The 15,306-nt window shown below is 30.4% G+C and overlaps 1 protein-coding gene across 1 annotated transcript in view; it reads left to right on the top strand.

Annotated features, from left to right (window-relative positions):
- FeCH (ferrochelatase, mitochondrial) overlaps positions 1-15,306 on the top strand; it is a 62,393-nt gene that overhangs the window by 34,048 nt on the left and 13,039 nt on the right. Inside the window, exons 4-6 of the mRNA XM_075367177.1 lie at positions 1,773-1,891; positions 5,126-5,227; positions 8,182-8,347. Of these exons, the coding sequence (XP_075223292.1) occupies positions 1,773-1,891; positions 5,126-5,227; positions 8,182-8,347 (387 nt within the window). The remainder of the gene's footprint in view (positions 1-1,772; positions 1,892-5,125; positions 5,228-8,181; positions 8,348-15,306) is intronic.

Below are 15,306 nucleotides of genomic sequence, written 5' to 3'. Positions count from 1 at the left end.
AGGCAAGTACTTTGCCTTTACTTAACCATCTTATCTGTATGGATAATAAGGTCAGCTTGGGAAAATTCGTCCTTTTCGACAAGGGCAAATCATTTTTCAATTGACTGTAAATCTGTTGAAATCGCTTGGATTCTTCTTGTACTTGTATTTTTTGATAATTGTAAATCTTGAATTGCTGAAATAATTTTTCGCTTGTCAAAAAGTCCTTCAAATAATGAATCAGCTCCAACAAGAAATGCTTCCTTAATTAGTTCACTTTCTAAAAATGTTTTTTTTTTGTTTTGCCAACAAATAAGAAATTTTGAAGGAGGCAATAGTGGCATTTCCATTTTTGTTTATTTGGCTGGTAAAAAATGCTCGCTGAGTAGATAACCCCTATTTTAGTTGATTAAATTTTATTTTACTTAGCCTGGATTTAGGCGGATAATTAACCTCAAAAGAACTGTGATGGTTTGGTAATGACGTTCAACGTTATGTTTTTTTACTAACACAACACTGTTGCATATTAAGCAAATACGTTTCCCCTTATTTTCAATAATAAAGTATTTTTCTTTCCAATTTTTGTTTAGATAGGTTCGTTGTTTTTTACTTGTATTACTCATTTGGAGTGAAATGTTGATAAAAAACAAATGGGTGTATGTACTTACGTACGCTTGATTGAAGTTATATTTCTTTGGCGCAACTAAAATGTTTCACTGTTATTTTTAGCCATCTTGAAGACTAAAATAAAAACAAAATTGTATATTTAAAACTTTTAAATTAAGAAACAAAAAATAAAAAAAATAATAATCATGCAAGTAGCAAACATATGGTAATGTATTACATTTTTAAATAAATAAATCAAATAACAAAGATAGATATTGAATTAATTAAACAATTTTAGTTGTAGTCATTTTATAAATCCTTATGTTCATATTTTTAGCCTTTTTTTTTATATTAATAATTTCAGTTTTGTTAAAAAATATCAAACTATTACCAGATGTCTGCTATTTTCAGAATATGTAGTAATTATAAAATTTATTATTATTAAATTAATAATTATTATTTTACTAACAACAAATAATACTTACAGAGAGTTAAACTCAAATCTTTAAATACTTATTGATATTTATGTACAGAGTAATTATTAAGAGTAAATAATTAAGCTTACATGAACAACATTCACAATATAAACTATTAGTCATTTCAGCCTCTTATGAGAGAACTTAGCTAAAGTATATACAAACTGAACTTTGTTTAACGGCTTACTTAATTATATTTATATTTTTCATGTGATTGTGTGCGCATGCATGTTAAAATTTCACTCTCATCTCTCCTCTAATCGCTTGAAAGAAGTATAACTTCAAAAAAACACGTCGGTAGCATGTCATGACAATTGTACTAGATTACAACAATAGCATGCGGTGACAACTAATACAATACTACTAATACAACAAAGATGTCGATGGAGGCATGATTATAACAGGCAGTCAGTGTAGCCAGTTTAGCGAATTTCTCACTAAGCAAGATTTTAAAAACTAAAGTAACTTTTTATTTTCTGTAATTTTTTTCATTATTTTAACACTTTGTTGTGGACGCTTGTAATACCTCTGAGGGCACATATGCACCCGCAGGCACAAAGTTGAGAACCCCCTGGTGTAAAGCAACAAATTAATGAATCCCTTCTGTGAAACATATACCTTATATATAGTCTCCCTTCAGTTGTGAGTATAAGTATGTATGTTAGTACTGTTATTAATTTATGTCTCATACCAGTTTTTTTTTTCTTTTAGGGTGAATTGTTGTGCCAGAAGTTGGATCAAGTATCACCTGAAACGGCACCACACAAGTATTATGTAGCATTCCGTTATGTTGATCCGTTAACAAATAGCACTCTTGAACAAATAGAAAAGTAAGTTTTTATAAGTTCTTTTTATAGATTTTTCTTGAAATTAAGTATTATATTAATAAAATTAAGTATTAATTACAAATTAATACTGTAAAATATAAAATAATTAATGCAATTACTTACATTACACACATTTTTTATACAAATGTGTAATTATGTATTATACATGTTAGCAAATATAGGAATTTTCTGGATTAAATATCAGTTTAGCTTATGATACACTATGTAAAGTCAAAATTTTCTTAAATGTATTGTAGCCATTAAAAATAATATCCTGAATAACATTTTGCACTACATTTAATGACAATATGTTATTCCTGATTTTGAATAACTAATAAAATACAGTTTTCTTTAGAAAATAAAATACTGCCCCATCTATGTGGTGTAGTGATTAACAAAGATGTGAAAAATAAAACAATGTTCATTTCATAAATTAAAGTAAGTGATCATCTTGGTTGGAATGAGCATCTTTGGTGATCTTGGAGTGAAAATTTGCTTTTATTTTTTTAACATTGTGTATTCCATAATATTGTTACATGTATTCTGTTCAACAAAGGGTATTGAAGGATTGCACATGTTAAAACTCTTACAAATGTACAGTTTATTTACTCTACTAACTTATTATTTGAAAAATAAGTTATTATGTCACAACCAACAAATAATTCTGATTTGTAATGAAATTTACATAACTGTTGAAAATTAATACTAAATTAAGAACTTAGTATTACAGACAATTACAAAATCAAAAATGTACTTTACACAAGGATAATTTACTTCTACTATTTTCAAAAGGAAATTAGCTTTAACTTTTAATAATGAATGATCTTTTCCTCTATTCATGATAAATTCTGTGAACAACTCCTCAGACAAAATTGGACTCTTATTGCAAAATATAGGATACACTAGTGACACACTCTGTGCTGATATGATGTGAATGTTATACACTCATGACACACTTTTTGGTATGTGCTCTGAATGTTATATGTATGCTGCTGCTTTCCAGCCCTAAGTAGTATTTTATCTCCGGGTCTAGGGATTATCCTGATAGAACAACAGCTAAATCATCCCATTCCATTCATTCATTCATTGCAAATAATTTCAAAAAAATTCCTATTCTCCTAACTACATTTCATTTTCTAGTTTTCTTAATTTTAAACATTCTACTCAATTTTAAAAACTTTTTTGTTGTTCGTTCATTCTTGCGCTTTCAATTTCTAGAAATCTTCTCTGCTCATCACAGTAATGTAGATGTAAACATGAGGAAATCTTAACAAAGAAATGAGGTTTAAGATCGGTTAGGAAGTGGCTGATTAGTAGAAAATAATATTTTAATATTATCTTGTCTGTTTTTATCAGAATCTGTCTTGTAGGCTAATTTTGTAAAATTCTTCTATAAAGAAAAAAGAAATCATGCAGTTAATTATCTAATTTATATAAAAAATCATGTTGCATAGAAATGAAACTGTCATCTTCATCACAGTGTGACTAAACTTTTCCCTAATAGAAGCTTATTAATGGCTTATTTACCATATGTGAACAATAATTATTATAGCAAACTATAATCCAGTAAAAAACCATGTTATTAATGCAGGATAAGACAAAATAGTTTTGTAGTAAAACAATTTTTTTTGTGCCAGATGTTCAGAAATATTTTTAATGTTAAATATTTATTTTGTGTTTTATATTTTAATAGAAAAATTTTATAAATTATGTTTATTGCTGGGAATTGTTGTACAGAGTATTTTTAAATTATAATCGACCTGTCTTATACCCAAATGAGTTTGTATTGGTATCAATTTAGGATAATTATAATAGATTTTCTTATTAAATTCCATTTTATTACATGCTTTTCTTTAACTCATTTTCATTCCACGGTTTCAGTTTGTTTTGGTTTTGCATATGTTTCGGTATATTTTAATAGTGATAATAGTAACTTTTTCATAGATTATATAAGTTATTTTTATTCAGTATAAATAAATTCTATAACAGTTATACTAAAAATATTGTAATTATGCAATATTTAAAATTTAAATGTTATTAATTAAATAAAAATAATGCAGTTTTTAGTGTCATAGAGAGCAGTTTTTAGTACAATGTGAATAACATGTTTTTTTATATCTAAACATTCTACTAAAAAGTAAAAAAGAATATTTTCAAAATTAAAGAACTGCTGAAAAACTAAGTTTAGCATACGATATAATTCAATTCAATTAAAGAAAAAAAGGATTCAAACAATATATTAACTAGTAAACATAAATAGAAGATGATTTTCAACAGAATAATTTGTATAAAGTTGCCTATTTTCAGAAGACCAGTATGAAAAGCTTGGGGGAGGCATGCTTTCATATTCAATATCTACATAAATTCTTTAAATTTGACAAAGGTTTTGATGCAAAATGGAAATGATAACTTCAGTATACAATATCTAGTAAATCTCTCTGGATGAACTAAGTTAAGGTGCAAAAGGTTTCATTGTGAGGTCATTCCCTCACAATGAAAACCAGTGGGGCATGCTTTCATGTTCAATATCACCATAAATTCTTTAAATATTACAAAGGTTTTGATGCAAAGTGGAAGTAATAGCTGCAATATCCAATATCTAGTAAATCTCTTTGAATGAACCAAAACTCTCTTTTTTGGTGCAAAATAGAACTGAGGTTGCTCCCCATACCGTTCAATATGGTCTTGTGAAAATAGACAACTTTATGCACATTATTTTGTTGAAAACAAAACTATCTTCTATTTCTGTTTACTGTGTAATCCATTGTTTGGATCCTTTTTTTCCTGAAATTGAATTGAATTATTTTGCCTGCTAAACTTTTTACAGTAATATTTTATTTTGAAAATATTATTTTTTACTTTTTAGTACAATGTTCAGATATATAAAAGCATGTTTATAAAAAAAATTTTTATGGATTAAAATGTTGTTCTGCATATATTTAATCTGTAAACAAATTCAGTTTTATATTTAGATTTTCTTGCGGAATGAAATAATTTTAGTTGTCATATTAATGTTAAAGGCAATAGATTTTTGTTTTTGTTTACAACAATCATGAGGTTGTTTTTCCACCAAAAATCTAAAAAAAAATTATTTGCAACTTCTGGTTCACCTACTGTTTTTTTTTCTCTAGTAGATTCTTTTAAACCATTCTCCCTTCTCTTCATTTCCTTCTAATTTAATCCATGTGAATACAATATTAATTGATTTCTAACATTTAATGAATTAAATTCTTTTAGGGATGGTGTTGAAAGAGTGGTGTTATTTTCACAGTATCCTCAGTATAGTTGTGCTACGTCAGGTTCTAGCTTTAATGCAATTTACAATCATTACATGAATAGGTAAGTAGTTGTTTAATGTTCTTTTTTAATTGTTTCAATTTGTGACAGATTTTTTATTCTTTTATATATATATATTATATATATATATATATATATATATATATATATATACAATTTTTTCCTGAAAATTTCATAATCTATTCTACTCGTTAAAATAATGGAAAAAGTTCATCTAAACTTTTGTGCTAAAATGCTTTGTTTGGACATTTTGTATTTAAAATGTTCAGACATTTTATATTTAAAATTTTTAGGACTTTTATATATATATTGTAACAAGACCAGTATAGCAGGCCTGAATAACGGATTCCTACCGTAATAATAATTGGAGGAAACCAGAAAGTAGCAATAAGGAGAAGCCTTTTTGTAAAGAATAGGTCTGTTTAACAATCATCTTTTGTTATACTGCCCACTGACAAACAATAAACACCTATTGTACAATGAGAAAAGCTACCGGACCTGGTTGTGGAATCCATGATTATAAACAGGCTCATCTATTGTTCTTATGTTTCGAGTTGGGTTCAGTCTGACAGGTAAAGAGGCTAGCAGTATAAATAGCCCAGTAAGACCAGCTAAAAATGAGTTCTATTAGAACCAGTCTGCGAGACGTTATGGTGTTGGTTCCATAAGGGCAGTTCTGCAAAGAATTCAGCAAGGAGAGGCTGCAAGTTATGTGGAATCTTGTGGGTTTGATGGAGTTCTGCGAATTTGTCCAGCGAGACATTACAATGATGGTCCAGTGAGGAGAGTCATAAGTGTGAGTGCGAGACGTCAGTCCAGCGAGGAGAGTCTTGAATAAAGTTTTATATGACTAAGGTGATGCCACGAATAAATCCAAGTATATAAGAAATACTATTGTAAGTTACTATATTACTATAAGTGAAAGAAATAATGCAATAAATCTCATTAATAACCTGTTAGGGTAGGTGGCAAAGGTATTTGCAAGTGAACTTTATATGATTGTTAATTTAGGACTAGTGGTTATAAAGGGTTAAGACTAACGGTTTCTTTTGTTTATGGGTCTGAATTACAGTTTTCTATTTTTTCTATCTGGAATAAATTCTGAATGATTATTTATTTTGAACTCTGTCTTGCGTGTAATTTGTATTTATTATTTACTATTGGCATTAATCACTATTTGATGTGTAATATTTTGATTGTTATTCTTTGTTTATTATGTTATGTATTTTGCTCTGTTTTTATGTCATATTTACTGTTTTGATTATGTTGCTATATTATGTATTAATTGTTTGATTTGTTATTATTGACATGTAATATTATCATTTACTACTATTATCCTGTTTATTATTGTGGTAATTACTATATTAATATTTGTGTTCATTAATTTTATTATTGTCACTTATTATTATCATAATTGTATTTATCACCATTGCTATTATTATTAACTTAATAATCTAATTTATTAATTTAATAAATTAATCTGGTTGTAATTATGAACATTTTAAACCAATAAACTATAATTATATTAACATTCTAAATTGTCTAACTCCTAATGTCCTGATCGAGTCGTGAACTATGCGACATATATTATATATATATATAAATTTGGAATCACAAGGTGATTCCAAATTTCACGGCAATCTCTGGAGGTGTAGACCAGTCATGTACAAGAAATAAAGACAGATTTTAAATAACATAAGACATAAAAGAACTTCAGCTGGCTAAAATTGATTCTAATGTTAATGTTTTTATTCAGTATTTGAAATTGTAATTTTAAAGAAGTATCTGATTTTTGTGTTATTCATGTGTCCTTATGATTTGTCTCACTGTTGGCATTCTTTTTTCACAGAACTTGTAAGAAATACAACAGATATCGTTGTCTGTATTTCTGAGTGATTGGGTGATTGGTAATTTAAATTGGCTGAAAAATTTGTTATTAGAGCCAGAGATTATTTTGTTTTTAGTGGTTTATGGCCATGTAGACTGTACATTACCTTAAAACTTGCAGACAGCTGATCCTGAGCTACCTGTCTTCGATCATTATTCATACCTGGCAGAGCTAAGTCTTCACCAATTATATCTTTCTGGCTTAACTAGAATCTTAAAAGATATACTTTCAATTTTGTAATTCTTCAAAGAGATTTTTTGAATTCTCCTTCCATCCACTTTCCTTCTTTCTTTCTGTCTTTCCATCTTTACTTAGGGAAATTCAAAAATTCATATATAAAGATCAGAAGATATCAAAACGTTATGTAATAATAGATAGCTCTTTGCTATTTGAATACATTGATCATAACCTTCTCATTGAGTATCAACTTTTACATCATTTAAATGTAATTCATAAATTCAAATAAATTTTACATTGCAGCGTTACATTTTTGTCTTTTAGTCATTAATTTGATCATATATACATACACTATTGCACATACACCACCTTTAGTTTTTGTTCTCTGACGTGTGGTATGAGATGGGAAAAAACCAGTTGGTTGTTTTGGCATAGTCTAAACAATCTAGACTGGTAAAAAAATTACTAGAATGAATGTAGCAAAGTGGTGTTATCTTTATATAGTTATAATTTTGTGATCTGCCTCTTTTTAATTAGTAATTTTTTAATGTAAAATAAAAAAAAAACTTTATTTAGTGTTTATTTTAATATAAATTTTTTATTTTTCTAATTTTGTACATTTAATATGTATTTTTCAATTCTACTGATAAAACTTAGTATATATTGTGTGTAGTTAAATGAATAGCTTAAATTAAAGAAATAGTATTTAAAACTATACCAAATAGTTAGTTAGTGGTAATGAAATTTGGAAATCCAAGAGCACAATATTATATATTTATATATGATTATGTTGGGGCAGAATATCCTCTTCAGTGTTGATATCAGCTCCATATTAAAGCACTATGAATTGCATATTGGTCAAATACTATCAAAAAAAAAAGTTTGGTTACATTATAATTTGTGTATAACATTTCTTATTTTTTCTTTGCAGAAACTTTCCGAGTAATATTAAGTGGAGTTTAATTGATAGGTGGTCAACACATCCTCTTTTAGTTAGAACATTTGCTGACAGAATTCAAACAGAGTTGAAACAGTTCCCTAAAGAAAAACGGAATGAAGTTGTTATCTTGTTTTCTGCACACTCTCTTCCTTTAAAGGTATTAACGTATTTGCTTGCAAATTGTGTGTGTTTATTCACACACATATATATATATATATATATATATAACATTTTTTAGTAGTCTTCATGGTGGTTTAACTTGCTTTTATTACTATATGTAGATCACTTAACAACATTGGATCAGTTACTACCATAACTGCAATGAAGATTTAAGTTATCCCTTAGCTAGTTATGTACAGGCAATGGTATCATATCAGGCATGCTAGCTGAGGGTTATACTAGTCTTGCTGGTTATGACACTTTTGTTATGTTTTTTGACTATAGTACTTGCTGTGTAAACATTATTACTTATGGAGAAAGTACTTTTTTATTAATTTTTCTATTGCTTAGGCATAATTACAATGATAGTATGATTGTTGATACGAAAATAGAGAAGATTAAAAAACAAGCAAATCTTTTATTCTGATTGTACATAATGTGTCAGGAATGGGTAGACTCATTATTTCACTGTTAAAAATAGACTTCCCCAAGATTTGCCTGAATAGATCATGGAAAGCTGTGGGTAAAACCTTCATCAGAGTAGAATCAGAAAATACATAATTACAAAGGAAATGATAAATGACAAATATAAAAACATAAATGACAAATGCAGTACTAAATATAAAAATTAACTACAAAATAAATCAATTCAAAAGGTGTTAATGAAAAATTATTTCAGCCTTATTTACATACATGCTTTTAGTGTTTTTTTGTTTTTGCACTTAAATTTAAATTTTCTTATTGAAAAAAAATTGCATCATACACACAAATATACATCTATCTACCTATGTAAGGTAGATAGATGTATATTTGTATACTCTGTTTTATAACAGAGTATGTAAATTGTTTGTATGTATATTATAAAATTGACCTAATTTCTGGAAATGGTGGTGGTCCTTTTTGTATAACCAGTGGACATTGTTGACGGTTAAGTAAAGTTTTTAGCATAAATTTATATAATTTTATCAGTGATTAATATAACTTCATATTTTGCATTTACATTTGATCATGTAGTCTTTCCAAAAAAGAAAAGTCATTTTATTAAAAAACAACAATATGCACCTTTACCAAACCAGACAATGCAACTGTTTTCATATTACTCATCATAATAAATGGTATTTCAAAAAGAATGCAACTCCTTTGATGACATGAATTTATTACAAAAATATTAATGTTAATAAAATACTTATACAACAGTATTCAAATTATCTTTGTAACTGTACAACAGATGTTCAAAATGATTTCCTGTGATCCCGATGCAGGTTCGTACATGTTTCATAACATTTTTTGCTGCCACTTTTAGTAATGTTTGCTCACTAATTTATGAAATCTCACTTTCAATGTTAGCCTTCAATTCATCAAGTGTATGAGGATTGTTTTTAAAAACTAATATACCCCCAAAGGAAAACGTCTGCAGGTTAAGATCTGGGGATCTTGGAGGCCACAACCTTTTTGATATCAGATGATGGAAGGCAATAAACTGTTGCAATAAACCACACCATCTACAGATTTGTCAAAAAATAAAGGCTGTGTTTCACAACATGGGGAATTGCACACCAAATTTTAAAAAATACCAATTTTATGTGCATGTAATGGTTTTTCATGAAACGTGTTAGGATTTTCAGTGCTCCATATTTGGCTGTTAATGTAGCCATCCCAAGTGAAACTGTGCCTCATCACTAAAATAACTCATTCCAAAATTTCAATACTGTTGTCATCAACAGGAGAATGAAACCAATGACAATACTGTAAATTTTTTCCATGGTCTTCTTCTTTCAGTTCTTGAATGACACTGATGTGATAAGCATGCGATTATAATTTTTTAGTAGCTCTGAAAGCTGTAGACAGTGAAAGCCCCAGCCTGAGAAGACAATTTTCTAAGCGATTTTTGTGCGAGTCAAACATTCTTTAACATCCTCCAGAACTTCTGCTGTTGACAGTAATGGTTAACCTGTGCTATTCCAATCTTGCATGCTTTCACTCTCACAAAATTTATAAACCAAACACAATATTGTTTACATATTAGGAAACTGAAGAATTGGGAAATTTTATTCTAAACTCATCTTTGACTCATTTGTAAGATTTATACGTGCAATAAGTCTCAAAAATAAACACATGTTTGCCCTTGCAAATTGCAATTAACACAATAGAAATGATTTATACTGGTACAGCACTAGTGCATAAGGACATTTCAACTGTTATAAGCTGCTAACCTTGAGTACCTTGAGTGTTGCCAGCTGACATGTAAGGAGAAATAAAATTTATCTGTACGTGACTTCCACCTTCTTAGGGTTGTGGCCTTTTAGAAACACCCATTAATTAAGTTTTGAAAAAAGGCTGTATCATGCTGCCATTTTTAATAAATTGCTGAAGGATTTGAAAAACTTTCTCCCAATCTATTTAAAATACAGTTAAAATATTTTCTTTAACCATATTAACCATATTATTCTATGAGTTAATAAATAATATTAATTTAAAAATAAAAAAGATTAGCTTTCTGTTTGATTACAGAAATTCCAGAGCATATATACAAAAATATGTGCTCAAAATAGTTTTCAGCAGCGATTTCTAAATTGTGAATTATTTTGTAATAGTTTTTTTTTTTAATATTAATGTGTTTAACTCTTAATATAATTTAATGAATTTGTTTTTATATTTGTAATTTATTTTGTAATGTGGTGATTTATGTAACTTATTTGTTATTTTGTATCGATCAGAATAAAAGATTCATCTGTTATTACATTTTATGTCATACTTTTTTGAATAGCAGATATCATTTTAGTGTCTGAATTATTTGCTTTAATGGCATGCATTATGGTATACATTGACCAAAACCAGAAGCAAAATTTTAAATGACAGCATGAATTTTTTTCTGTTTTAACTCTTTTGTTCTACTAGACTATCTCTAGTTATTATTTTGGCTGCTGATGTTATGTTCTAATTATAATAGCTATGCCTGCTTTCTCTGGCATTGTTGTAGGGCTGTCTTAAAAGCAATTGCCTTTTGATAAAATTTAAAAATAGTAAAATTTAAAAATTTTTACTAATACTTTAGTTTGTTTCTCTATATAGTCGCCACCAACTCTTAGACCTTAACTTGGTTAAACCTGATATCTCTTTTGCCACCGCAACATCAAGCAAAGCTCTTTTAAATGCAGATAACCAACAATGCAGATCCTGCAGTAAGTTAAAAAAACTTATGCAGATGTTGTCTGATCAAGTTTGTTCACTTATAGCCACTTTTTCAGAGCTTACTAAAATGTATAAAAAGTGGATAGTTGCAACCAGTGAAATGAACAGTTCAATCCCTCGGAAAGTTCCTGTCTCTAAAGTTTTACCTTTGTGAACAGGAGTAAATACAGCTGGTGATAAGCTATCAAATAAGCTCCCTGTTAAGGGAGCCCTCACAACCTCCTCCCCTGGAATGTCATTTGCAACTTCCCATATATGAAAATCTCCCCCTCCAACACCATGTATACTGGTGGATGTGATAGAGGAACCGCCTGATTCCAGGGCATCGGAGTCTTTTAAAACAAAAAATTTGAAAGAGGAAAACCAGATCAATAACTAATTTTTTCATATATTTTTCTGTATTTAATACCTTTTATGAACATTATTCAGTGTAATGTTAGAGGTCTTTGATCCTGCATTGAAGATGTTAGAGTGCTGATGCGTGCATATGTACCATTAATAATGTCCAAGAAACGCATATGTAACAACAAGATGTGGTAACACTCAGAGGCTATAGCTGTGAGCGATAGGACTGTCTTGTAGACAGTAGGGAGAATGGTGGTATGGCTATTTTTATGCGGGTTAAGGTGTTTGCTACAAGGATACCACTAGCTACCCTCATTCCTGCTGTTGCTGTAAAAATCTCCATCCCCCTTAAATTGCATATCTGCAATTTGTATCTCCTACCGAACTCTGAGTTCAATGCTTTAGAAATGTCAGATATGCTCATGCATGTCCCATCATCATCGTTAATAGTAGGAGTCTTCATTGCCCAACATATTCTGCTCCTCTCAGGAAATATAAACATAGTGAGACAAGACTTGGACCTTTGTCTACTGAATGATGGGTCATACACATTCACGTCATCATCTGGTACACTGTCCAACATTGACCTCTCCTTATGCTCACCAAATTTACTCCCTCGTCTTATTTGGTCTGCTTGTGACAACCTTCATGGCAGTGACTACAGGCCAATTATTTTTGCTTCTGGTATCGACCATGAGGTGAATAAAAGACCACAGAGATGGATTGTTGAAAATATAGATTGCAACGGTTAGCATAAAGCCTTCCTATCACAGTATGATGGTGGTGCAGATGCCCTTGATGAACTTACCTATTTTACATCCCTGATACTTGAGAGTGCTAATAGATATGTCCTAGATACATTGAGAAAACCTACACATCTTTATGTTCCTTAGTGGAATGATAGTTGCAAAAATGCTATTAGCAAATGAAGGCAGGTACTGCACAAATTTAACTGCCAGCCAACAAATGAACATATCTAGATTTGTATCATAAGGCTAGAGCATATGTCATCGGGTATTATTAAATACTAGGAGGAGGTCATGGAGGAAATACGTGCTGGACACAATCTCACATACTACTCCCACATCTGTGTGGCAAAAAAACCCGTGTAATTTGCAGATCCCCAAAACAATCTATTCTCAGACTCATTCATGAAGGAGAACTTACATCACCTTCTGCAATGACAAGTAACTTGGCAGATTGTTTCTGTTCAGTGTTCCTCACCTCAGCACCCAGTAATGACTTTCAGAGGTACAGATTGCAGATGGAAGTATTATCTTTAAACGTTGATGATTCGGTTGATGAAGTAGACGCTCCATTTTCATTCAGCGTTTCAGTATGCTCTCACATCTTCCTAATTTGGTATCACAACATCTATTTGTATTTATAATAGTTTATTCTCCTCCCAAGACTTCTCTTCAGTCTGGTCAGAAGCTGTTGTTGTACCAGTACTTAAACCTGGTAAATACAAAGCAACCTCAAGCTACCGCTCTACCTCCTTGACAAGCATTTTATGCAAAGTAATAGAGAGAATGGTGAACTTCAGACTTATCATCCGTATTTGGAGAGACATGGCCTTTTATCTCCAGAACAGTGTGGTTTCCGGCAAGGACAATCTTTCATTGACCATTTAGTGTCATTGGAAATAGCTACTCTAAACGCTTTCCTACTCTGCCAGCGCCTCATCGCTATCTTCTTCAATATCAGAAAGGCATATGACGTGGCTTGGCAAAGGGCATTCTAAACACCCTCAAAGAATGGGGAGTTAGGCAATATGCTTGCTTTTATTAGGGGATTCTTAAATGACCGAACTTTCTGTGATCATGTTCTCTATCATATAGCATCATCTTGGAGAATGGAGTACCTCAAGGAAGTGTATTGAGTGCCACTTTATTTTCTATAGCCTTCAACAGTATTACTAAATGTGTGCAGCCACCTGTTTCATGTTCGTTATTTGTTGATAATTTTGCTATATATATATATATTACATCCTGTTACAGCTACAGCAGAAAGACTACCACAAAACACTATATCTCGCCTTAAAGCTTGGTTCAGGGTGACAAGCTTCACCTTTTCACCTGAGAAAAAAATACGTCTGTTCTCAGCTGTGGGACCCTTCCATTCTGCAAGTGGAGAGCTAATTGCTATCTCTCCTGATGTCTAGATTTTAGGTTTATTTTTTGATAGCCGTCTTACTTGGGTCAAACACAACAAAGAATTGTTGTGGTCATCAATCGATCATGTATGATACGGTTTTATTATTCCTTATTTCGTTCCTGTTTAGATTATGGTTGTGTCGCCTACTCTTCAGCATGTCATAACGTGCTTAAAATGCTGGATGCTGTACATTGTGCTTTCCTTTGGGTTGCCACAGGTACTTTTAATTCAAGCCCTGTCCCAAGCTTACTTGTTGACTGCAGTGAGCCATCATTTTGGGATAGATGGGATCACCTTTTAGCATCTTATTTTGCCCATCTCAAAGGACATCCAAATCACCCAGTTTTTGACTCAGTCCTTGGAAATTCTAATTTAGGAAGGTATGAGTACCATCCACGTTCTACTCCACCTGTAGGTATTCATCTACTGCACCTTAAATGTTGACACACCTATTTTTCCAACATATCCCTGCTTCAACATATGACCTTCCTTGGGGAATCAACCTTAAAATTTTACGTTTGACCTTACTATATACAATTAAGAATCAACACCACCTACTGTCTTCCAGCAAATGTTTAACTATATTCTCTCAAAGATAAAACTCAGATGCAGTAGTATACACTGATGGATCGAAACAGAACGATTCTGTTGGTTGTGCATTTGTTGTCAATGACTTATATAGTTGGTCTACCTGGTATTGCGAGTGTGTTTACTACTGAAGTTTATGCTATAAATTAGGCTCTGAATATCATTAACCTTAAGTAACCGAACTATCCTTATTTGTAGTGCTATCCTTATTTGTAGTATCCTTACTCCTGTAGTGCTCTCCAAGCCATACAAAATCTTTATTCCAGACATTGTCATCGAAATAATTTGATTGAATTGTTAAGATTCAGGACTGTGATACTAGTTGTAGGTACTTTTTTTTTTAGTGATATTAGTAAGTTTTATTTAATTTTTAATATTCTAGTTTTTATGTTCTTAGTCTTTCTTTTATCTGAAAAGGAATCCCTCACTTTTGTTACTTTTACTTTTGTACCATTACTTGTTTCAGTATGGAACTTCACAACTTAATTTCCCTTTAGAACTCTCATATTATAATTTTATTAGAAACTTCTTCTCACATGTCTGAAATTTTCTAACAAATTGCATTTCATTCAGATTCTGTTTTATCTGTGGTATTGTTTTATTGTTTGTTTTTATAGAGCTCTGCTTAGTTTTTGTCAGATTTAGACATGCATATAATTATGTATATTAGTGGAA

The sequence above is a fragment of the Lycorma delicatula genome, chromosome 5 (genome assembly GCF_047948215.1).
Source record: "Lycorma delicatula isolate Av1 chromosome 5, ASM4794821v1, whole genome shotgun sequence".
Lineage (NCBI taxonomy): Eukaryota > Metazoa > Arthropoda > Insecta > Hemiptera > Fulgoridae > Lycorma > Lycorma delicatula.
This window is presented reverse-complemented; position numbering and strand designations above follow the sequence as displayed.